Genomic DNA, 27000 nt, shown 5'->3' with positions numbered 1-27000 from the left:
TTTGTTTTTCCTACTACTTTTTCTTGGAGAGAACAGCTGAAAACTTCCAATAAAATTCATAATACAATCTGGAAATTACTGTTGTAAAATGCAAGGAAAAATAGCTGTGAATTAAGACTGAGAAAGCTTAAATTCTGAATGTGGCTTTTACTTGATTAGTCATGGAATGTTGGTGAAGTTACTTGACCTCTGAGAACCTCAGTTTCTTCCAGTGTTTCCAAGTGTTGAAAATAATGACTTAGTATTTTGAGAGTTATTTACTTGGAAGTGAAGAAAAAGAAGCAAAGATATCAGATGATTTGTTGATAAATGGTCTTGCTCTATGTTTTAGAACCAGAAATAATTTCAGAATTTTTCAGGCTCGGTAATGAGGAGTTCCTTTATGTTCCCTTGCAAATCATTCCTGATCACCTCTAGAGGCAGTTCTTATTCAGATTTCTGTCACCATTGATTAGTTTTGCTTGTTTTTGAAGTTCATGTGAATGGAGTCATGTAGCATAGAGTCTTTCGTATCTGATTTCTTTCTCTCAATGGCATGTTGGTAATTCATCCATTATAGCAGAGTACTATAAAGGTAAGCTGTGCAATACGTAGTGCTTTTTACATTTACTTCAGTTCGGTTCAGTCGCTCAGTTGTGTCCGACCTTTGCGACCCCATGAACTGTAGCACACCAGGCCTCCCTGTCCATCACCAACTCCCAGAGTCTACCCAAACCCATGTCCATCGAGTCAGTGATGCCATCCAACCATCTCATCCTCTGTCATCCCCTTCTCCTCCCGCCCTCAATCTTTCCCAGCATCAGGGTCTTTTCAAATGAGTCAGCTCTTCGCATCAGGTGGTCAAAGAATTGGAGTTTCAGCCTCAACATCAGTCCTTCCAAAGAATACCCAGGACTGATCTCCTTTAGGATGGACTGGTTGGATCTCTTTGCAGTCCAAGGGACTCTCAAGAGTCTTCTCCAACACCACAGTTCAAAAGCATCAATTCTTCGGTGCTCAGCTTTCTTCACAGTCCAACTCTCACATCCATACATAACCACTGGAAAAACCATAGCCTTGACTAGAAGGGCCTTTGTTGGCAAAGTAATGTCTCTGCTTTTGAATATGCTGTCTAGGTTGGTCATAACTTTCCTTCCAAGGACCAAGTATCTTTTAATTTCATGGCTGTAGTCACCGTCTGCAGTGATTTTGGAGCCCAGAAAAATAGTCTTGTGTTAAAATATTTGGATAGATTGGTTGATTCTAAGTAAAAAGTAATTTTCGGACTAATATGTATAGCACCATGCCATCTTTATTTTTAAGAAATTGGTGTGTGTACTTGCATGCGTGGATGCATATGTGTGTATTACTGATGGATGGATAATAAGTATATATGTAGGTGGTTGATAGTTTTCTGTGCAAAAAGTTTTCTTCATATGAAAGAAGTGCCAGTTGTTACTTCTTGGGCAAGTGTAGGACATGGGTGAGATGGAGGATGCAGTATTTTAGGCCTCCTTCTTTATAAACTTAAAAAAGCCATGTAATTATGGGAGAGTTTTGTCTTTTCATTGTTTTTTTAAAGTATTTTTTAAATGCGGAAGAGATTAAAACATCACCCTACCGATTACATAAAAACTTGAACTATTCTCATTTCCTTTACTCTCATCCTTATGTCAATCTGTTGTTTCCTGAAAATTCTAATTTTGGGGGTAACATTTCCTTTAATTTAGCTCTTAGCAGTTTCAGAATTGCTGTTAAACTCCCATGAACAGGCCTAGTATGCCCTTCGTGGTTTTTCTTGTGTGTTTTCTGTGCACTTGTGTGTGTGTGTTCATGCATAGATTCCTGGCTATTTGTCTGTTATAATTTACCCCCTTTCCCCAGACCCATATAAAGGCTCTCTTAAAAGTTCTAGTAATTATTTACTAAGTATAGTACTTTTAAACAAGTGAGATATGATTTGTTTAGCTTAATGACAAACTTTTAGATAAAGATTGATCTTTTTTTGTAACTGAGGAAAATTTCCAGTATTTATATTTGGCTGGTTGAAAAATATAAACAGAAGTAGAATTAATTTTGGGTATAGATTAAATCTCTGTGGAGTCAGGAAAAGCAACTTGAAATAAATATATATCATACCTTGCTGTCTCTTAGTCACTCTATTTCATAATCAAATCCATGCATATTGAAACTGAAAGTGAAGATGCTTAGTCGTGTCCGACTCTTTGCAACCCCATGGACTGAAAATCCCGTCCATGGGATTTTCCAGGCAAGAATACTAGAGTGGGTTGCCATTTCCTTCTCCAGGAGATCTTTCCAACCCAGGGATTGAACCTGGGTCTCCCACATTGTAGGCAGATGCTTTACCATCTGAGCCACTGGGGAAGTCACTCTATTTCATAATCAAATCTGTGCATATTAATATCATGTAATATCATTGTAAATAACAGAATAATTATAAAATATTAACACTTTAGCAGATTGCTAGCAAAAGAGGAATTAAATTTTTTTAATTTAATTTTTATTTTATATTGAAGTGTAATTGATTAACAATGTTGTGTTAATTTCAGGTGTACAACAAAGTGATTCAGTTATACATATATCCATTGTTTTTCAGATTCTTTTAAAACGATTTTATTGCTATGAAGTGGTTGCCGGTCTCCAAAGATAGCTATGAACTATCCTTCTCAGTTTCATTGTGTCTGTTCATTCCCTTGAGTTCAGCCTAGCCCCATGATGCCTTTAACTAATAGATTGTGGCAAAAGTGGATACTGTAGACAGCGGAGACTAAGTAATAAGCTCTGCATTTTATGCCTGCATCACTTAGAGTATTTGCTTTGATCGAAGTCAGCTATTACGTCAAAAGTCTGGTGTCCATGAGACTATCATGTTGTGAAGAAGTCCAAGGTAGCCAACTGGAGTCACTAATGTAGGGAAAGAGATGCCTGCCTGGTCCCCAGTTGTTTGAGTTGTTTTGACTAAGGTGTCTGACACGCGAATGATGAAACCATTTGCATCACTAGCTCAGTAGCATCTTCAGATGACTCCAGTCCCAGCCACCATCTGACTTCAGCTGCATGAGAGCAAGACAGGCGAGATCCACCCAGATGAGTCCAGAAAATCCACAGAACTGTACGAGATAAAAATAGATTGTTGGTTTAAGCCACTGAGTTTTGGAATAGTTCCACAGCCATAAATAACTGGAACAGATACTGTTAACTAAAATTTGTTTTAAATGTATTTTATTGTGAACATTAAAGGCCAAGATATTTTACTCACTCTCAGCTTATGACACTTTTCTTGATGACAGTATTTTGGGCCAAGAGGTAGTGATGTAAATGTTTGAGATAGAATTGCTGAAAAAGAATTACTGTGTGGTTCAGAACCAAAATTCAGCTGGATCTAGCCTGGAGCATTTAAGGCTACTAGGAAGCTTTAAAGAGCTATGAATCACACCTCAGGGACCCGTCAGTAATATTGGGATCCAGGTTGAATTCCAAGTATTTCCTATTTATAGTTTCAGAAAAGAATAAGATGTGAGAGAATTTACTATAAAGCAATCTAATTAATTAATTAGAAACTGTTACATCTTTTCCACATTTGCTGTCTCTTTTCATACTTTATTCATTTTTTAAAAAATATTACTTGTTAATAAAATATATTTGACACGTTTATGTTTAAGGTATACAGCATATTGAATTAATGTGTTTATGTATTGCAGTATTACTGCCATTGTGGTGTTATCTAGTACCTATGTCACCAGAGCTCATAGAAACAGTAAAATGGTGTGTAGTTGGGAAGTGGGAGGGATTCTGTTTAAGGGTACAAACTTGAAGCTGCTGCTGCTGCTGCTGCTAAGTCGCTTCAGTCGTGTCCGACTCTGTGCGACCCCATAGACGGCAGTCCACCAGGCTTCCCGTCCCTGGGATTCTCCAGGCAAGAACACAGGAGTGGTTGCCATTTCCTTCTCCAATGCATGAAAGTGAAAAGTGAAAGTGAAGTCGCTCAGTCGTGTCCAACTCTAGCGACCCCATGGACTGCAGCCTACCAGGCTCCTCTGTCCATGGGATTTTCTAGGCAAAAGTACTGGAGTGGGGTGCCATTGCCTTCTCTGAAACTTGAAACTAGTAGGTTAATAAGTCCTGGAGAGCCAGTGTACAGTGTAGTGGTTCTAGACAACAATATTGTATTGAACATTGAACTTGCTAGGAGAGTAGATTTTCTCAGGGACAATGTTTTATATGTATATAGAAATACCTGTCAGCCTCAAGCCAGCCTGACTTATAAAACTGGGACAGTTTTCAAGTCTTTGCTGTTATTTTTCCTTCCAGTTTTATTGAGGTATAATTGACAATACAGCATAGTATGTTTAAGGTTTAGAGCATAATGATTTGACTTACATACATCATTTTATGATTGCCACAGTAAGTTTACTGAACATCCATCATCTCAAGTAGATGCAAGATAAAGGAAAACAGATTCCTTCATTGTGATGAGAACCCTTTAACTCTGTTCCTACATTAGATCCTATTTTTGTGGCTCAGCTAAACTAGGATAGTACTTAATAAAGTTAGGTTTCATGCTGAAGGGTTTAATTTGTAGTTTCTAACGTCCTGTTATACCTTCCAGATATGAGAAAAAGTGAGTTCCTTCATGTCAGAGACTGCTAGTGTTCCTTGATTACTAACTCTCTGACCTCAAGTTCACTGAAGATTAGTATATTAGGCATAATGCATTCAAGCTCATTTTCTAAGTTATCTTTCATGTTTTGTCAACTGCCAGGTGGACTTGGGGCAGTTCGGGGGAAATGTGGTTAAAGTAGTCATAATTATCAACTGCTTGAAGTGCTTACTTGGTATTTTAAAGAGTATGAATAAGGTCACATTTAATTTTGTTGGGAGCTTTCTCCTCATTGCAAAATGATCATGTTTTATATTTTCATTTATTTCCCCTGCCATTTGTAGGTTGATATACTTTCATATCATATTTGAGAAGTAAATATTTGATCACAGTCTAATATTAAAACAGCATGTAACTTTTGATAGTTAAATGTCAAATGTAATTTTGGACACAAATAACGTGCATTAGCAAATTCATCTTAAAATACCTATGAATTGAAAAGTAGAATTATAAAAATATAGAACTGATAAGTGTTTTAAGATATAGTGATTATGATTTGAAATATTATTTCCAAGGCATTCAACTGCATTAACTGCCAAAAACTGAAATGAATTTGAAAAATTTTTTCACATTTTGAACTTAATAAACTCATTTATAGATTATTGGTTATGTTTAAAACTAAAAAACAAATTCCACTTTTTGCAGCCTTTCTAAGAAAGACTTAATAAGTAGGCGTATCTTTAAAAATGACACAATCCACCAGTTATTTGGTAAGACTAGCATAATCATAAATTTCCTATCCATGCTTTTTCCAAAAATACTAACCCATATTGTTCTCCTTGGACCTGTTGTAGGGATGACTAATCCGACTGCTGAGGTTCCCTTTATGTGTTTGATGGAACACTTGGCTTGCTGGACTACAGCTGTGTGTTTATGTGCAGTGCACACCTGCAGGGGCCTGACAAATAGCTGTAGTATGCAGAGGATACAAAATTACCCTGGCAGTGCTGCAAATAAGGAAGTTTCTGTTTTGAAGTCCATATGTGTGTGTGCTTGAGATGCCAGCTGGGGTATTTATGTTGCATGCACAGATGTAAAACTGCCAACTGATTTTATACCAAATAAAGTTTAATCTTTTTATACGTACTTTGTGTCAAAGTTATGAAGTGGTACATAAGAATGTTCTCACGACTTAAGTCTTTTAAAATAAAAGGTGCTATTAAAAATATGAACTCATGACATGATTAGGAAAGAGGATGGTAACTTAGATTGTGTATCTTTGTGTAGAAGAATGTTACTATTGGTATATCATTATATACATAAATAAGGCTTGATTTATTATAATCATTGGTATATATCTTCTTTTGTGGCTAGAGTCAGTCAGGTCTGTGTTTAATTCAATTTATGAATACTGAAATGTGAAGACCAAATTTATACAGTTACCTCAAGTCTTTGGTCTTTCTATTTCTTCAGTATCCTCAAATTTTAACAAGTTGAAATGATTGTGTATTTTGGGTGGCATTCTTACCAATGTATTTAAATTTTTTCTGAAAAAAGCATTATTTACAGGGATATTTTCCAACCCTATGGAAATTTAAACACCAATGTAAAAGTAGTCGAAAAGCCAGTTATTCAAAAGAATTTTTGAGAGAGGCTTTTTAAAAGAACATGTCCCCTCTAACAAAATGAAGAAATACATTTTATTTAATATGTCCACCCTAAACAAGAATAATGATTTGATAGTTGGAAAAGCAAATTAGCATTCTTATGTATTAACTGCAGAATTTTTTTATATTTGACATTATTTTAGATTAGTGTTTGCTGGAGTCATTTTCTCTAAGAACTTTCATAGCTTACCAGCTAATAAATTTTTTCAAAGTTTGGTTTCTAGTATTAACAGACTCTTTTATTTTTCTCAAATGAACAATTTTCAAATTATTGATTTTTACTATATTTAATTATGTCTATAAATTAAGAATTTTAGACGTTGCATGAAAACTGGTCATCTGAATGGTTATATCTGTTTTTGCTTTGCCTATGATCTCTGAATAGGTTTATCTTGAATATGACATGTACTGGCTCATTACCGTTTGCAAATGGAGAAAAGGGGTTTAAATGCTTATCCAAAATCATATTAATTTTAATTAGACAAATGTGATGATGCTATACAAATGTTAGCCCATAATCTTCTATACAACTTTGCATTTGAAACATACTAAATGTGTGTTTTACATTTGTACATTGAACTATAGTGATACTAATTGATTCTTCATTAATTGGTATAGTTTTTGTTTTTTCTGACTCTGTAGAACTGCCTATCAGACAGTGCCATATATTTGTGCTCATGTTTTATATGTCTTTTAAATTATTCATTGTTATTGATATCATCAAACTCATTAATATTTTAAATAATCCCTTTTTATTTAAGCAACACCTTAGTAGGCATTATTTCTTTTTCTTCAATAGTAGGTGTAAATTTGTCACAAAAGGACATGCATTTACTATTTGTAGCATGATTTTACTTGAACTTTGGTTTTCAGGAAATATGACAAGGGTCTGAGCTTTTTGCATTATCCCTTACTGTTAAAAGCATGGATTTTGATTGAATCAGGCTTCTGAATTCATGAAGACCGCATGATTTGGAAAAAGTTTTATATAATGAGACAGAAAGGTGAGAATCGAAATCACATCTACAAATGGCTAACCTGAAGCATAGAATGGTTTTGACAAAATGTACAATTAATCACACATCAGAAGTATATGTATCAGGAGACAGGAAGTCCGCCTCCTCCACCCACCCCCCCACCCAAAAAAATAAAAAGGCAAAACAGGAAGGCAGTATAGTACAGTTGAATGAGCTGTTGATCAGGAGATAGACAGTCCCTAGCTTTGTTACTCACAGTTGTGTGACATGAGGCTAGTTTCCTGGAACTTTACTTTTTCTACCAGAGAAAAGGAATAGTAATTCTGGTTTAATAAGGTTGGTCTGAGTGTTAATAAGGTAGTAGATGTAAATCTGTTCCTAGGCTTAGGGTGTGGAGCCTGTAGTAGGTATTCAATAAATGCTTGCCTTTTCTTTAGTAGCAATAGTAATAGCAATTTGAAATAAGTAGGAAATAAGAGGTGTTTGTAAAATTAACTCAGAAAAGGATAGAAATGGGAAGGATTAATTGTTGCCTTATATTTTTTCTTAATATTGTAAAGAAAGGACCAAACCTTTTATTACTCATTTGAGAGATTATGTTCCATACATCACTTGGTTATTTAGTGCCAGGGCCAACTTCTTTTTAGTAGGGTATCACTTCAAACACAGTTGCCGCCACTGCAGGTTGCAAGCACATGATTGAAGGCTTCTAGTTCTCAGCTCATGCCCAGATGTCTTTCAATAACTATAGCCAGTAATTTCTTCAAATTGCTCACTTTATCAGCAGCACATGTCATCAATCCTGAAGTGGTTGCTCAAGTCAAACGGCAGAATCTTTAGCCACAGACGCAGCTGCAAACAGGTGAACAGGCAGAAAGTAATTTGTGCAGCTTGGTGGCTGTCAGACGAAAGACAGACAATCTGTGTTTAAAACAGATTGCAGGCTCTGTATGGGCCAGACAAAAGGGAATTCTCCAACTGCAAATAATTCCAAGGTTAACATATTTTCCTTTCTGCCATTAGGTGATTTGTTAAAATTGGAAACAATGAACATTATAAATCTACACAGAAACTAGAGACAAGATGAAAGGGAAAATCAGATCACTAAATAGGTTTACATTTGTCTTTCCAAAGAAATACAACTGGCATTCATATAAGCTATTTTCTCACAAATTAAGCCACGTAATAAAATAATTCTTTGAAACTTACAAGATTATAAATGTTTCAAGTTGCATTAAGAATTACTGATACTAAACAGTGAAATATGAACCTGTATAGTTTTTATAATAAACATTTTGACTTCTAGAGTTAATTGTTAATTCATGAATGTTAGAATTTGCTTTTTAAAATATTAGTGTTTTCCTTGAAACTTTCTTAATGTAGATTTTTTAAGTGGCGTATTCTGGATATATCACATTTTCAGTACATAAGGATCTATTTTAGGTAGACAAGAAAATTTCTTATAGAGAAAAAACAAATTCAAGGACTTAAACATTTAAAAAAGTTATCCTTGCATTGAAGCTGAAGCTCCAATACTTTGGCCACCTGATGCGAAATGCTGATTCATTGGAAAAGACTGATGCTGGTAAAAATTGAGGGCAAGAGGAGAAGGGGGTGACAGAGAATGAGGTGGTTGGCTGCCTTCACTGACTCAATGGACATGAGTTTGAGCAAACTCAGGAAGATAGTGATAGACTGAGAAGCCTGGCATGCTGCAGTTCATGGGTTCGCAAAGACTGGAAGAAGCACAAGCTGGAATTAAGATTGCCAGGAGAAATATCAATAACCTCAGATATGCAGATGACACCACCCTTATGGCAGAAAGTGAAGAGGAACTAAAAAGCCTCTTGATGAAAGTGAAAGAGGAGAGTGAAAAAGTTGGCTTAAAGCTCAACATTCAGAAAACGAAGATCATGGCATCTGGTCCCATCACTTCATGGGAAGTAGTTGGGGAAAAAGTGGAAACAGTGTCAGACTTTATTTTTTTGGCTCCAAAATCACTGCAGATGGTGATTGAAGCCATGAAATTAAAAGACGCTTACTCCTTAGAAGGAAAGTTATGACCAACCTAGATAGCATATTCAAAAGCAGAGACATTACTTTGCCAACAAAGGTCCTTCTAGTCAAGGCTATGGTTTTTCCAGTCATCATGTATGGATGTGAAGAAAGCTGAGCACTGAAGAAGTGATGCTTTTGAACTGTGGTGTTGGAGAAGACTCTTGAGAGTCCCTTGGACTGCAAGGAGATCCAACCAGTCCATCCTAAAGGAGATCAGTCTTGGGTGTTCTTTGGAAGGACTAATGCTAAAGCTGAAACTCCAGTACTTTGGCCACCTCATGCTAAGAGTTGACTCATTGGAAAAGACTGATGCTGGGAGGGATTGGGGGCAGGAGGAGAAGGGGACGACAGAGGATGAGATGGCTGGATGGCATCACTGACTCGATGGACATGAGTCTGGGTGAACTCCGGGAGTTGGTGATGGACAGGGAAGCCTGGCGTGCTGCGATTCATGGGGTCGCAAAGAGTTGGACACAACTGAGCGACTGAACTGATGTGAACTGAACTGAACTGATTATTCTCCACGTTCTCTCATTTCATTGTGTTTTATCCCATTTCACAATCCCTTTAGTGTTGTAAGTGTTTTTAATGGATAGTGAACATTTGTAACATAGTATTTAAGAACGTAATCGTCAATGTCAAACTGGATTCAAGTTCCAGTTTGGTTATATTATGTGACCTTGGACTAGTTACTTAGCCTCTTAAATACTCAGTTTTTCAGCTATGACAGTACTAAAAAGTACTTACACTTATTAGTAAGTAGTATAATAATACTAATACTAATAAGTACTCATGTTCTTTTTGTATTATTTTAGAAAAAGTAATATAAAGCATTGTGCATGTTGTCTTGCACATATTTAAAGGTTCAATAAAACTTAGCTGTTTTCTCCTACAGTTTCAACATCTTGAGGAGAGGAAGAGTGTGTGTTTGTTTGTTTTGAGAGTGTTTGTCTTGCTCTTAGTTGCTTTCCAGGCATTTGCCACCTTTCTTTGAATACTAAGAACTCAGTATTTAATTAGAATGAATATATTATTGGTTCTGTAAGTTTCAGTCTACTTTGCTGATTTTCTTTAGTGGTTACAGTCCTTCCTTGCCAAGTACCTTGACTTAGGAATTAGAACAATTTTGATTTATTTTTTGAGTTTGGACAAAATGAAGAGATATATGTATTTTAGTCTTTCTTATTTCTGTTTACCTAACACTAGTAACTTTTTATTTATTTTTATCGAAGTATAATTGATGCACAGTATTATATAAGTTACAGGTGTACAATGTAGTAATTCATAATTTAAAAAGATTATACTTCATATATAGTTACCTTGGTGCTGTATCCCTCATGTTGTCAATATTGCCTCGTAGCTTATTTTATATATAACTTGATCGTGGTTATTATTTGAATATCATTCATTTTTTTCAGCTTTATTGTGATATACTTGACAAAATCGAAAGACTTGGTGTATTACATATTTGAGAGTTGTGATGATTTGATATACATATGTGTTGTAAAAGGATGAATATATACATCACGTTTCACATGTTTACACACATGCACACATGTACGTATTTAATGTGGACATTTACGTTCTACTCTTTTAGCAAATTTCAGTTATTCAATTTAGTGTTATCAACTGTAGTTACTGTATTGTACATTAGATCCTGAGATTTTATTCATCTTGTAGCTGAAAGTTTGTATCCCTTTATAAACTTCTCCGTATTTCTCCCACTCTTCTGCCCCCAGCAGCCAATTTTAAGTCTATTAGTTTGGCTATTTTTTTGAATAAGTTTCCACATATAATTGATAATATAACAGTATTTCTCTTGGCCTGTGTGGCTTATTTCTCTAAACATAATTCCTTCAGGGCCCATTTATGTTATTGCAAACATCAGGATTTCCTTTCTGATGGCTGAATGATAATTTCATTATACACACACGCACACACATGTACACACACACATGCATGCACACACGCACCATACCTCTTTATCCATTCCTCAGTTGATGGACACCTATTGTTTTAATGTCTTGATTATTGTGAATAATGCTTCAGTGGACATGGGAAAGCAGAGATTTCTTTGATTAAAATATACTGATGTTTAATGCCAGGTTATTTGTGAGTATAAGCCTCATAATCTCTATAGGCTGTCACCTACCATTGTTCCTCTCTGTTCTTAGGTCAAAAATTGATGGGTGCAAGAACACAAATCTTTCAGTATTGCATATTTTTCATATGAAAACTTTGTCCCCTAGCAGTAGCTGAAATTTCTAAAATATGCTGTTTTGTAGGCTGCACCAGACCTCTTACTATGGAGTTCTCTGAGGTTGGAGTTATATCTTGATAATTAAAAAACAAACACAAAATCCTTTTTATGTCAGTCCAGCACAGATGGAAGGGTCAAGAACTGCTCCGAATAGCCCACAGGCCAAATCTAGCCCACTGCCTATTTTTCTCTGGTACACACGGGGTTTGTTGAGTTCTTTGCTTAGTTTTTGTCTGTGGCTCTATTCTACTACAATAAGAAGTGTTGAATAAATGCAACAGAGACCTTATTGCTCACAAAGGCTAAATATTGACTATTTGGCCGTTTATAGAAAAAGTTTGCCAAATCATGCTTCAAGTTTGAGCCTGATCATCACAGCTTTGCCAGTGTTCTAGACTTCATGTTACTACTTGAGGTAATTGGTGAATTGGCCAAATTTTTTTTATTATCTTTTCATTTCTTGCCTAATGGATTGTGAGCTATTGGAGGTTGCTGCTGTGTCCGACTCTGTGCGACCCCATAGACGGCAGCCCACCAGGCTCCCCCGTCCCTGGGATTCTCCAGGCAAGAACACTGGAGTGGGTTGCCATTTCTTTCTCCAGTGCATGAAAGTGAAAAGTGAAAAGGAAGTTGCTCAGTCGTGTCCAACTCTTAGCGACCCCATGGACTGCAGCCTACCAGGCTCCTCCGTCCATGGGATTTTCCAGGATTGGAGGTTAGGTACCATATTTTACAGGCTTTGAATACCTCAACACTTACTATGGTTAAAATTTTGCATATTTGAGTCTAAGTAAATGTTCTTTAATTGATGCTGTTGGCTTTAGGTTATTGCATGAGTGTACCAGCAAGGGGCAGCGAGGAGCTTTTGCCTTGGACACTTTCAATTCTTTATTTTTTACTTATTTATTTGTAATATTGCAACATGTTAAAACAGATTTGATAATAGTTTACAATATTACCAAGCCATAATCTTAAAATCATTGCACATTTCTGTTACTTTTCCATTTCTGTAATTCCTTTCAGTCTTCATTGTTCTTTTTATCTGTTGTACTTGAGTTTTAAATCTATCTCAGATATAACATGGCTTCACCAGTGGCCAGGGGTAAAGAATCCTATCGCTGGGTCGGAAGATCCGTTGGAGAAGGAAATAGCAACCCATGCCAGTATTCTTGCCTGGGAAAGCCCATGGACAGAGGAGCCTGGTGGGCTGCAGTTAATGGAGTTGCAAAAGAGTCAGACACAACTTAGTGAGTAAACAACAACGGCTACTAAATAGCATATGACATTTTTATCCTTGTTGCTCTTTTAAAAATTTGCCTTCATTCATATTCAGCAAATTTCAACAATGATTGGGGTATGTATGTCTTGAAAATGCTTTGGGGTCTGGCAGATATGCAAGTGATTCAGTTTTAATAACAGTTTAGCCCTATTTCCAGACCGTTAATGGGTCAAAATTAAGTTAAGTTTTTAGTGTGGTTACAGTAATTTTAAAATTGTAGGTTGCTCAGGCAAAAAAAAAAAAAAACAAAAAAAAACCAGGAAGACATCCCATACAGGCTTCTGTTTTATTCCCCTGGATTGATTTATTCAACTAGTTTTCAGCTGTTACTTCACAAACTTTAAGTTTTGTGTCTCACCATTTGTATTCCAAATACAGTCAATTCATATACATGTGTTATGTATTTATTAAGAAAGTAAGATCACCATCTTAAAAAGATTTTTTCATTTGAGTTGTTGAATTAAGTGAGTATGTTATTTAGGGCAGGGGAAAAAAAGCACTCAGGCAGGTTGCTGACTGCAGTCCAAATGGCTGATCAGAGAGTCTTTATATGCATTGGTAATGTGTTGTGCAATATAAGCTGAAATATATTCCACCAGGGAGGAAAACGGAATAGGTTACATACGCTGTTCCTAAGTGCAATGAATGTAAAACTCCATTACTCACTTCAGGCAGGTGCTTTTTATATGAGGCTTTAAAGAAATATAAAACTGCTGGTGAAATGATTGGTTTGTACAGACACCACTTAGCTTCTAGTGCTTTGACCAGATAAAGAGGCTCAAAGTATTCTTGCAAACATTTCTTGAATGAGTCAGGGAGTGAAGGTTAATATTCTCTTGATGTAATAACCTGTCAGAAGTGTTACATAGTATGTGAAATTTTTCTCTGACTTGCTTATGAAAAATTACTTTCAGGGACACATTGGAATAGTTCTGTAGTTTTTCTTTTTATCTAGTTAATGATAAAGAAACACCACTTAACAAACTTATTTTTAAAGATAAGTGTATTTTAAAAGTATTTTCAAAGAATTTCTTAAGTAATAGTTCACTGTATTTTTAGTGTTCCTTCTTTAAGAACTGTAGAGTTTTATATGCATTAAAAATGTGATAAACCTTTGGAATATAAAATAACTCTTTTTAGGATAGCTCTACAACAAACTGCTGAACATCATGAGTGATTAAAAAGTATATTGATTAGTCTGTAAAGATTTCTATTGATTCCACCTACATATACAAATGCCTATGTTTCTCTTAACTTGTACTCTTAGAATAAGCACCTGTTAATAGTTTAAACACTGAACATTCTTCCACAAATGAATTTTCATAAACATGAAGTAAAAGGGAGATGGAAAAGATAATAAATGGGTACTTTTCAAACTTCCTTTCAATTTTAAATATGTGAGCCAGTGGGTTTTCCTTTTCTTTTGATTGACTTTTCTCTCCTCTCTTTCTCTGTATTACTGAAGTGAAATTCACATAATATACAATTAACAATTTTAAAGTATATAGTTCAGTGGTATTTAGTGTATCTACAATGTGACCCTTTTCATCACTCTCTCAAAACATCTTTTCCCCTTGGAGTAATCACTTCACAGTCTCTCCTTTGCCTCATTCCCTGATAATCTCTAATCTGCTCTCTGTTTCCAGTGAATTTGCCTATTATGGAGATACCAAGAAAAAGGAATCATGTGATGTTTATCTACATTGTTGTGTGTATAATTAGATAAGTCTTACTGCTGCATCATATTCCATGGTATGAGTTTATCACAGTTTGTTTTGCCAGTTATCTATTGAAGGACATATGAGTCATTTTCAGTTTTTTCCTTTCTCATCTGTACCTCTTATTTTTCTTTCTTGTAATGCTCTAGATAGAACTTCTACCATTATGTTGAAAGACAGCGGTGAGAGCTGACATCCTTGCTTTTGTACCAATCTTTGTGTGAAAACGTTGAGTTTTACACTGTTAAGTAATTTAAGTTGTTTTTGTCGATGCTCTTTCTAATGTTAAGAAATTCTCTATTCCTGTTTCCTTGAAAGTGTTTATCATGAGTGGGTGTTGAATTTTGTCAAATGTAATTTTATACATCAGTAGATGATATTCTGATTTTTATTGTTTAGCCAGTTACTATGGAGGATAACATTGATATTTCGATATTGAACTAAAAAGCCAATCCTGGAATAAATTCCACTTGGTCATGATTATTTATTTATATTTTTTATTTATAGTTATATAATGACAAACTTATTGCTGAATTCCTTTTGTAATGGTTTGTTGTTTATTTTCACATGTATATTAATGAGGAATAGTTGTATATAATATTCCTTTTTTTTTTTTGCAATGTCTTTTTTTAGGAAGTAGGGTAATTCTAGCTTCATTAAGTGTTTCCTTCTGTTCTTTATTTTGGAATAGATTGTTTTGAAGGGACATCCAGTTCTTCGTCAAAGATTTGATAAACTTTCCATGTGTCCCGGATTTACCATTTGGTGTTTTTTGCATTTTTCTTGACTTACTGATCTGTATCATTAGAGCTGTCACATGTTGTATGCAGGCTTGTTTGTAGTATTTTTCATTAACCTTTTGATGTTTGTAGTCTGTTGTGATACCTTGTTTCATTTCTGATATTGGCAATTTATGATCCCTTTCTCTCTTTTCCTCCTTTTGCAAATTTATCAATTTCAATTATTTTTTAAAAAACAGTTATTTAAAAATCAACTTCATTAATTTCTGCTCTGCTTTCAGCTTATCATTCTCTCCTTTTTCTATGTTTTGAGTGAGAGCCTAGATTATTGACTTCAGACTTACTTACTTTTTCCAGTGTGTACATTTGCTGCTATAAAATTTCCTTTCTGTACTGCTTTAGTTGTGTTACATATATTTTGATATGTCATATTTTTACTCAGTTCTATGTATAAATTTAATTTTTCCTGAGTGTTCCTCTTTAAATTATGGAATATTTAGATCTGCTTAATTTCCAAGTAATTGGAGATTTCCCTATTATTCTTTTCTTATGATTTCTAATTTGAATGACTTGTGGTCAAAGAAGAAACTCTGACTTCAGTTCTTTTAAATTTATTGAGCTTCTTTATGGCTCAGCGTATTATGGTCTATTGAAGTGTGTATTCTGTAGACACGTGCAAAGAACGTTTCTTCTTTTGTTCTTTGATATCACAGAGAGCTTATTGATTGGCAATACTTTTTTCCATCTTCTATAGCTTTGTTGATATTGTAGTTTTTTCTTTCTGTTGTTAAGGAACTGTTGAAGTGTTCAATTAGAAATGCGGATTTATTTCTCTTTTTATCAGCTGTGTACTACAGTTTTTCAGCTGTTAGTTTCGTATGCATTTAGGATTGCTGGGTATTTTTGGAGTATCTCCTATGTTACTGTTTTTTCATCTCTTAAGTCTATTGTATCTGATGTTAAGCATTCCTGCTTTTTTATTTTTTAAAAAAAATTGAGATTAAATTCACACACAATATTTACCATTTACCCATTTTTAAACACACAACTTAGAGGTATTTATTGTATTCATAAAGTTGTGCAACCATCACCACTGTCTACTTTTAAAACATATTTTATCACTTGAAAAGAAACCCATATCCTTTTATTGATAACTCCCCATTCCACTTAACTCCAGCCCCCAGCAACCACTAATTTATGTGTTCTTATGGATTTATCTATTCTCAATATTTTCTGAGTGGAATCATGCAACATGTTACCTTTTCTAGCTGACTTCTTCCACTGAGTGTGGTGTTTCCAAGGGTCATCCATATCTTGGCATTTATTTTTGAATATTAACAGCAGTGCTGTTATGGGAACATCCTTGGGTAGGCTTTTGAGTGGATGTGTGTTTTGAATTCTCGTGTGCCACCTTGGAGTGGCATTGCTGGACCATGTGTTACCTCTTTAACTCTCGGAGGAATTGCCAAATTGTTTTCCATAGCAGCTGCATCGTTTTACATTCCCACCAGCAGTGTAAGTGTGTCAAAAATTTCTCCACTTCCTCACCTGTACTTTGGATTGTCTCTCTTTTTAGCCACGTAATTGTGTGAAATTATGTGTCACTATGTTCTGTTTTCTTTAGATTAATATTTTGTGATCTACCCTTTTCTGTTCTTTTACTTTCAACACTCTTACCTCATCTTTGAAATGAGATTTCATAGATAGCATATGGTTGGATCGTGTTTAGTCCACTCGACCAATCTTGTCTTTTATTAGCTAGATTTAGACCATGTACATTTCAGGTCGCCTTTGGTTGATTAGGCCTTAAGTCTGCCGTTTTAGTTTTCAGGTTTCACTTTCTGTTTGATTACTCTGTTTCTAATGTCTCTGTTTTCCTGCCTTTTGTTACTTGAATGTTATTTAGAATGCCATTTTGATTTACATGTAGTCATTTTGAGTGTACCTTGTGAAGGGTTTTTGATGGTTGTTTTGGGTTTACATTTCAAATATCTAACTTACTGTAGTCTACTGGTATTGTCATTTTTATAGTTCAACTGATGTGCAGAAAGCATACTTACCTTTGTTTCTTAAACCTCTCCTGTTTATAATATAGTTGTCTTCGATTATTTCCTCTATGTATATTGAAAACCACATCAGATATGACTTTTGCTTCGACATGGAACATTTTAGAAAACTCAAGAAATGAATAAAAGTCTGTCAATATGTATCCTATTTTTATTTTATTCTTTTTTCCTAATATTTCACAGGTCCTTATTTTAAATCCTTTTTGCTTGGAGAACTTACTTTATTCTTTAGGAAAAGTCTACATGTTACAAATTTTCCTACTTTCCCTTCATCTGAGAATGTCTGGTTTCTCCCTTTAAATCCTGAAGTCTTTTTCAGCAGTTGAAAAATGTTGTGCCACTTCCCGCTGTGGTTTAAAGTAAAAAAAACAAAAACAAAAATTACTGTCATTTGAGTTGTTTTTCCCCTGTGAGTAAGGTGTCACTTCTCCTTTACTTCTGTTAAGATTTTTTTTCTTTGTCTTTAGTTTTTAGTAGCTTATCTTTGTGTTTTGATTTCTTTGATTACTCTGGGGTTAGTGTAACTTCTTAATTTTCATGCTTATGTCTTTTGCTGAATTTGAGAAGTTGTTTGCTGTTATTTCTTCATGTACTTTTTCAGCCCCACCTTTCTCCTTTACTTCTGGTACCCTGGTGACATCAATGTTAGATCTTTTATTATGATCCTGTAGGTACTTGAGATTCTGTTGTGTGTGTGTATGTGTGTGTTTCCTTTTTTCTTTATGATTCAGAATGGATAATTGCTATTGTGTTATCTCCCGTTTAATGAATACTTTCCTTTATCTTCTCCATTCTGATGTTGAACCCATTCATTGAGTTTCTTATTTCTTTTGCTGAATTTTCCAGTTCTAAAATTTGTTTTTGAATCCTTTTTCGTTACCATCCCTACCTGCCTGCCTTTGGTTAATTATCATTTTCATTTGTTCATGCATGCTTACAATTGCTCGTTGAAATACTTTTATGATGCCTTTTAAAAAGCGTTTGTTGGATCTAACATCTGTTGTCATATCAGTGGCATATATTAATTGTCTTTTTCATTCACTTTGTGAACTTGGTTTTTGGTATGACAGTTGATTTTTGACTGAAACCTAAAAATTTGTAAATTGTTTTCTGAGACCCTGCTCCATAGACGTACAACCCCATAGATGGCAGCCCACCAGGCTCCCCTGTCCCTGGGATTCTCCAGGCAAGAACACTGGAGTGGGTTGCCATTTCCTTCTCCAAAGCGTGAAAGTGAAAAGTGAAAGTGAAGTCGCTCAGTCGTGTCCAACCCTCAGCAACCCCATGGACTGCAGCCTTCCAGGCTCCGCCGTCCATGGGATTTTCCAGGCACTAGAGGGGAGCCTATAGCACCCCACTCCAGTACTCTTGGGTGGAAAATCCCATGGACGGAGGAGCCTGGTAGGCTGCAGTCCATGGAGTCGCTAAGAGTCGAGCATGACTGAGTGACTTCACTTTCACTTTTCACTTTCATGCATTGGAGAAAGAAATGGCAACCCACTCCAATATTCTTGCCTGGAGAATCCCAGGGACAAGGAGCCTGGTGGGCTGCCATCTCTGGGGTTGAACAGAATCAGACACGACTGCAGAGACTTAGCAGCAGCAGTAGCAGCAGAGAGGAGCCTAGTGGGCTTTTGTTTGTGAGGTTGCACAGAGTTGGACACTACTGAAGCGACTTAGCAGCAGCAGCAGCAGCAGCAGCAGCAGATCTTATTTAAACTTTCTAGTTTATACAGCTTCATCTGATGATGCTCCAACTGTGGAAGGGAATGTGTACCCTTGTTACTCACTGGTGGAGGTAGAAGTCCGGGTTTTCCATTAGACTTCCATTGGTATCTAAGGCTGGTGGAGTGGACAGTAAGTTCTGGCCCAGGGTGAGAATTCTAGCTCTTATACAGAACTCCAGTTATAATTCTCTGGCTTGCAGTGATTGGATCACAAGACCTCATTGCTGTTCTGCATGAGGTCTCTACTGATACCGTGGTGGTGGTAGTAGAGTTGCTTATTATTGCTGGAGGTTGGTGAAAGTCCTAACTCTCTGCAAGGGCTTCTTTGATCCCACCCTGGAAAGTTGAGGGGTGCCTCCTTATTGCTGGGTTGGGTTGGAAGTCCATGTTCCCTATTAAGTCTCCTCTGTACTACTCAGGTTGGAGCACTGGGTTTCCTTGTTAGAGCATGTTGAAAGTAGAAGTCTAGTAGACCTTTGCTAGTATGGTGGGAGTTGGGATGACAGCTTTTTTTTTGGTGTTTACCTGGAGTAGAGCAGTTATTATCTGTGAGATTTTTGTCTTGCTGCTGATGCTGTTTATTCAGTTACTTTGGCTAGGGAGAGTGAAATTTTGTTAATAAATTTTATGTGTACCTGTTGGCCTTCATGGGTTGCTGGCTTCTTCAGCTTCCAGTCTGGAATATGTGAGGCAAAAACAAAGCTTATGCACCTCACCACTGTGACTGTCTTTGGATCCTGAGGTCCCTAACTGATGGGCTGCCTTCTTTCCATCTTTCAGAGTCTTATTTTTGTTTTATATATAATAATGGGATTTTAGGTGTGCTTCACATGAGAAATAGGAGAAAATCTATTATGTCTTCCTGTAAGTGAAACTAGTTTGTTTCTATAATGAACTGAGAAATATCTTTAAAAAAGTCTTGATTATGTTTCTTTTTGGTTAGAATAAGGGTGAATGTGACTATGAGTCGATGCTATTATTTCCTAGCCTAAACATATCTAACTATCTGAACATATCTAACTATCTGACAGAATATTTTACTCTGAATTTGGCAATAGTAATGTTTGTTATTTAGGGATGTGGCCTGCACTGATTCATGGAATAACTTAGAGTCCAATTTATGTATAGATTGGACTATCATTTCTGTTTCTCCTCCACTTGTGTATTTTTTGTTTGTGTTTCATTAACAAAACAGTGTAAAGTAACTCATCTCCCTCCTTTTCTTTCTTTTTTATTACAATCATACAAAATAATGATTCAGTATTTTTATAGATTATACACTATACTCTACTTGTGTATTTAAAAATGTTTTTCTTAGACTTTTGAGATCTTCAGTTACTTACTTTTTATTGTATTTGGATTATTTATTGGAAAGCTTAGTGTTATTTGTAAATTTACATATTGACCTCTGTTTGTTGCCTTTCCTTTAACTTGTAATTTTGGATATAAATGCCAGAATTAGTAGGGGGATTTTTTTTGTCATCGTCTTCAGGGTCTACCTACAGTTGTTGTAGAGTATGATTTGTTTGCGATCTTTAATACGAACCCTTATTTATTATATGAAGGTATTAAAGCTTCGAAACTGATTAGTAGGTCAATTTTTAGATTATATATGGAGTTTTTTGCCACTTTCTATTTAATTTCTAATATTTTTCCATGTGTTATTTTCACTGTTGTAACCATGTTGCATGCACTGTATTATATTCTATTATTGTTTAACATTTCATATAGATACATTTTGCATATTTCACATAAACATCAAGTAACACAGGTTTTTAAATTAATAATGAGATATTGTTGTTTCATAATACACTTAACTATTCTCCTCTTCTGACATTTAAAGTGTTTTCTGACTTTTGCTGCTGTAATTAATATTGCTATACAGCATTTTTCCTTCTTTTTAATTATTTCTTTGAGATAAATTCCCAGGAGTGAATTACTTGGTTATGGATTATAAACCTTAACAAGTAATGTATTTCTCTCTCAAATTATTCCATGAATATGTAATGCCACTGGTAATGAAGGATAATGGTTGTTTTAATAAAACCTCAACAACTTTAAATGCTGTTGCTTAAATTTTCATTTTTCCTTTAACTCACTTTTCTTTAGTTACAGCAAAATTGATCTTTTGTCATATTTCTTTTTATTGCTTACATTTCCTGTTTAGGTGAATTTTCTTTTGTATTCTTTATCATTCACTGATTCATGGATTTATTTATTCATTCAGCTAGGTTGTAGATTTCATGAGAGATGAGCCTGAATTGATCTTGTTTATCCCTATAATCCTTGACTGTGCATGGTGTATAGTAGTGTTTAGTAAAATGTAGTGAATCAGTGAGTGAATGAGACATGAGAGTCAGTGCTGTGCATGAAGAACCATTAATAGATGATCATCCTTTGGTGATGCAGACAAAAGCTTGCATCCTCAAGCCTGAGTGATTGCTTTTGACAGTGAGAAACGTTCAGAGGTATACGTAGTAGGCATTTGATTTTGTCCTTGGAGGTGAGTGATTGAAATAGGAAGAATGAATCTTGGTTGCATGCAGTCAGAGTTCATACAGTAAAAGAATGCTTGATAGAGTCAAGGTTTCATAGTGGTTGGATATTTGGCTGGGCACTTTTACTTGTGGTAGAATTGACAGTGCCTTATGGCAGAATTAAACTAAAGGAAGAAGAACGATCTTTTCCTGTGCAGAGGGAGTGAATGTTGTATTTATTTTCATATTGGTGTGCCCTTTACCACCTACCTCTACGTACACTTACGCATGCACAAACACACGTTTCCTTAAAACAGTGAAAAAAATCCGCCTGAAATGCAGGACGATCTGGGTTCGATCCCTGGGTCAAGAAGATCCCCTGGAGAAGGGAAAGGCTTCCCACTCCAATATTCTTTCCTGGAGAATTCCATGGACAGAGGAGCCTGGTGGGCTATAGTCTATAGGGTTTCAGAAAATTGGACATGACTGAGTGACTAACACTTTGCCCTTCACTGTGATGTCTTTTATTTTGCCAGCTAGTAATTTAGCATCCTTTTCCAGAATTAAAAATTTTTTATTAAAAAATCTTTATGACTTTTACACAGAAGTCCTTCTTTAGATATTTCTACCAGTGGTTATTAATGAGAATTTATTTTCATGTATTTCCATCTCATATGTGTTAGGAAATACCTAATCCAAGAAGCAGATTTTTTTTTTTAAAGTTCTTTTGTGGGTATAATACTGAATGATCATAACAGAAATTATTTTATTATTCAAACTAAGAACTTTTATGTATAGAATAACCAAATATAATAATGTACCACTTTATTATTTGTCTCAAAAAGTAATAATTATTGTTCTTTATCTGACAGTATAGCTCTAGAGGCTAATGGGAAGTAGAAAATGTTTCAAAAGTTATTCTTGCAATATCAATCTGTAAATTGTATTTTTGAAAATTTTATTTTTCTCATCTTTCATTAAAGTTGCTGACATTACCTATTTCATAGTTTTTCTATCATATATACAGAAACATAACAGTTCCATTTAGTGTAATTTTTCTTTGCCTTTAAAAAATGCTGATGGTATATCACAATATTGTTCCTGTCAAAGGCCACTTTTCCTTTCCAGGTCCTGTTATACAATCTTTAATTTCCTACACTGCAGCTAATCATAGGCTTTTAAAGCTTAAAGAAAGGTTCAGTTCAGTTCAGTTCAGTCTCTCAGTCGTGTCCGACTCTTTGCGACCCCATGAATCCCAGCACGCCAGGCCTCCCTGTCTATCACCAAATCCCGGAGTTCACCCAGACTCACGTCCATCGAGTCAGTGATGCCATCCAGCCATCTCATGCTCTGTTGTCCCCTTCTCCTCCTGCCCCCAATCCCTCCCAGCATCAGAGTCTTTTCCAATGAGTCAGCTCTTCGTATGAGGTGGCCAAAGTACTGGAGTTTCAGCTTTAGCATCATTCCTTCCAAAGAAATCCCAGGGCTGATCTCCATCAGAATGGACTGGTTGGATCTCCTTGCAGTTCTTTTTTTTCACATGAAGAAAGTGAATCATAGAGACTTTAAATCCAAAATTATACAGCTATTTGATGGCGGAATTTATACTAGAATAAAAGTGTAGTGATTTATTAAACTCCCTTATTACTCCTTATGTATAAACTGAGCTTCCCCCATAAGCTTGTATTGTTGGTAGTGATAGTAACAGTGAGAATATACAGGCTAACATTTATTGAATCCTAACATGCCAGATACTCTGCTATAATTTCTGCAAGGACTATTCTGTAAGGTAGCTAGTGAATTATACCCACTTTGTAATTATGGAAACAAAATTGCTAAACTAGTACATTTTGGGATTTATAATGTACTTTGAATCTCTGCATAACCTCCCTCAAAAACTACTTGTTGCTTCCTCATCTAGCGTGGGTGTAATCCTAGGGAGGAAAATGTTCAATTATGGTGTATATTTACTTAAGAAACATAAGGCATAGCGTGATGTGACTTCTATGCCTGGTAGCATGGTATGATAATTACCTGAAATCCTTTTCCTTTTTGAACACCCATGCTGGAAAATGTATAACACATATAACTCTTATTAGTAAGTGAACTGCTGAACCTGTGAGAAAGAAAGGAAAAAAATCCCCTAACAAGGAGGAATGGAAAACTAGATTGGGAAACAGGTATTCATGCTTTGACTATCCTAATGGGCTTTGGCAACTCAGTTACCAGTGGGCTTGGCCTTTAATCACCAGAAAGGGGTGGAGACCAAAAAGGAGGAATTGGGAAGTGATTTCCATTTTCCTGAGCTCATAACTTCTAAGGACTAGTAGAAAGATGGACTGTTTTAAAAATCTGTCCCACTCTCGTTTTAACAAAGAAACTTCTTTGTTTTGGCCTTAATGTGGAAGACGGTGGGTGTTTTACCTGTGAATTTGTAACCACAGTCCTGTCAGCGCTCAGATCTTAATTTCTTCATGGTCTAGGAACCATCAAACTAACAAGTTTACTTAAAATGTGATCCTGGGTAGACTGGTTACATCTCTGGGTATTTAATAGTAAACACAAATATTAATATTTGCTCTGGCATATACCCTTAACTCTGGCAATGTTTTTTTAAAAAGAAAGCCTTTAGAAATGTAAACCCAGAATCCCAAATTACCAAGAACTAGCTAGCTTTCTTGGTATACCTGTTTGTCCTTGCTTGCGCACTCTTGTTGAGACTTCCACTTTCCTCTCATGTAATAAATCTCCCTCTTATCTTGCTTTCTTGCTTTCTCCTTTTATTCTTCCCCTGAAATGATAATGCTTAGTTTTTATTACACTATCAACCATTTAGAAGCTCTTCGCTACTATAAAATGTGCTCTAATAACTTTGCTAAGATGACAATTCTTTCAGTGTGTGTTTTAAAAGAATTTGCCTTTTTCCTCTACAGAAACTTTTACTCTTTGTTCATTATCTTGTGATTCTTTTTATTTTTGTGTGTCTGGAATGAGTCCAGCCTGTTTGAGTGACCTTTTGTTTTATTTTATTAAATTATCATTTTTTAAAGCCTGTAACAAAAAGGGCAGTTCTGTGGGTCCTTAAAATCTCCACTGTTTTTTTAGAGGCAATCATTTGTGGCTTATTCTTAGTTCAGTTCAGTTCAGTTGCTCAGTCATGTCCGACTCTTTGCGACCGCATGAATCGCAGCATGCCAGGCCTCCCTGTCCGCCACCAACTCCCGGAGTTTACCCAAACTCATGTCCATCGAGTCGGTGATGCCATCCAGCCATCTCATCCTCTGTCATCCCCTTCTCCTCCTGCCCCCAATCCCTCCGAGGATCAGAGTCTTTTCCAGTGAGTCAACTCTTCGCATGAGGTGGCCAAAGTATTGGAGTTTCAGCTTCAGTATCAGTCCTTCTAGTGAACACCCAGGACTGATCTCCTTTAGGATGGACTGGTTGGATCTCCTTGCAGTCCAAGGGACTTTGAAGAGTCTTCTCCAACACCACAGTTCAAAAGCATCAATTCTTTGGCACTCAGCTTTCTTCACAGTCCAACTCTCACATCCATACATGACCACTGGAAAAACCATAGCCTTGACTAGATGGACCTTTGTTGGCAAAGTAATGTTTCTCCTTTTGAATATGTTATCTAGGTTGATCATAACTTTCCTTCCAAGGAGTAAGTGTCTTTTAATTTCATGGCTTCAGTCACCATCTACAGTGATTTTGGAGCCAAAAAAATAAAGCCTGACACTGTTTCCACTTTTTCCCCATCTACTTCCCATGAAGTGATAGGACCAGATGCCATGATCTTAGTTTTCTGAATGTTGAGCTTTAAGCCAACTTTTCCCTCTCCTCTTTCACTTTCATCAAGAGGCTTTTTAGTTCCTCTTCACTTTCTGCCATAAGGGTGGTGTCATCTGCATATCTGAAGTTATTGATATCAAGGCAAATTCTAGGAATCAGCAAACTAAAATGGACTGGAATGGGTGATTCTTAGTTATTTACCTCTAAATTTCTAAATAAAATGCTTATACTGAAGTTTTCTTATCTTTTCATGTTTAGTTAGATTTTATAATACTATCTATACATACTATCTATTACAATGACCCTAATGCCTTAAAATAGCATAAGTTTACTGTTTTATTACAGTTCTGTAGTTTAAAGTCTAAAATGTTCTTGTACTAAAATCAAGGTGTCAGTAGAGTTGTGTTCTATGAAGCCTCTAGGAGAGAATCCATTTCCTTGCTTTTTGCACCTTATATAGGCCACCAGCATTCCTTGGTCTAGTCCTTACGCCCCATTTTCAAAGCCAGCAAAATGCATTTCTCTGGTAGTGCTTCTGTCATGACATGTCTTTCTCTGACTCCTATCTTCTGCTGCCTTCTTTTAATATTTTTAAAAACTCTGATGTTTACATGTGTTCCTCCTGGATAATGTGGGATACTCTCCATATTTCAAAGTAGCTTATTAGTAATTTTAATTCTTTTTTTTTTTTACCTTAATATTCCTTTGTCATGTAAGATAGCATATTCTCAGATCCTGGGATTAGGATTCGGGCTTCTTGAGTGATGGTGGGATGGTATTATCCAGCCTATCAAGAGGATTTAGCTTTTATGGGCAGTACTTACTATAGGCTCTGTTCTTCTGTTCTCCTAAGTCATCTAATTATATCACAGGTTTTGCTTAAGTATATATTCAGTGTTAATATGTTATGGGCATGTATATATGAAATATACTGTCTAAATGTTTTTGTTATGTAATTTTATCCTTGGGGTTAATAACAATATATTTATCATGATAAATATAAAATAATAGTATAATTATTATTACCTAAGTTTTCTGATCCCAGTATCTATTTACCTGAAGTTCCTTTTCTGTTGTTTTTTTATCTCTACTTTTCATTTTAGTGATTTATGCCTAGTTTCTGGTGATCCCTCATATTGTAGAATAAATTTTATATAGCTAAAATTGGAAAATAAATTGGAAACCTGTTTGTAAGGTTGAAGCTTACTGAATGGCAGGTGTCATTTTAGGAGTATTGGACACTTATTCATGTTTTCGGAGGTGAGGGGATAATGAGTTATCAGTATCTGTGGTTCACTTTTCTTGGAGTGGCCAGTTTTCATAGAAATCCTTCCATTTCCTTGCTGCAGGTTTTAACTCTAGTATTCACGGTTCTTAGAGAGTAAAAGAAAAGATTTCATTATTCATTACATCTACTTTATATTCATTTTTAGATAGTCTCCCATTTTTAGTATGCACCCCTTTCCTTTTTAGTGTCCCTTAGTTCATTGTTCTTCTGGTTCAACTTCTCCATTGTTGGGATGTGAGTGGGATACTTGCATTGCTGCATGGATTAAGGCAAAGGATCTGTGGTCATTAGATAGACTTTCAGTCACTGCTCATCTTTTTGGCCTCATCTGCATTCCTGCCCTCGGAACTA

The 27000-nt window shown here is 35.7% G+C and overlaps 1 protein-coding gene across 33 annotated transcripts in view; it reads left to right on the top strand.

Moving 5' to 3' along the window:
* VPS13B (vacuolar protein sorting 13 homolog B) overlaps positions 1-27000 on the top strand; it is an 804527-nt gene that overhangs the window by 194744 nt on the left and 582783 nt on the right. The window contains exon 19 of one of the 33 annotated variants that reach the window (XM_061438348.1): positions 5455-5722. The exons of 31 other annotated variants lie outside the window; for them this stretch is intronic. In XM_061438348.1, the coding sequence (XP_061294332.1) occupies positions 5455-5460 (6 nt within the window). In that variant the 3' untranslated portion in view covers positions 5461-5722. Of the gene's footprint in view, positions 1-5454; positions 5723-13842; positions 14742-27000 lie in introns of those variants that run through there. One more of the 33 variants, XM_061438328.1, reaches the window with a different exon arrangement.

This window comes from Bos javanicus, chromosome 14 (genome assembly GCF_032452875.1).
Source record: "Bos javanicus breed banteng chromosome 14, ARS-OSU_banteng_1.0, whole genome shotgun sequence".
In the NCBI taxonomy this organism is placed as follows: Eukaryota; Metazoa; Chordata; class Mammalia; order Artiodactyla; family Bovidae; genus Bos; species Bos javanicus.
This window is presented reverse-complemented; position numbering and strand designations above follow the sequence as displayed.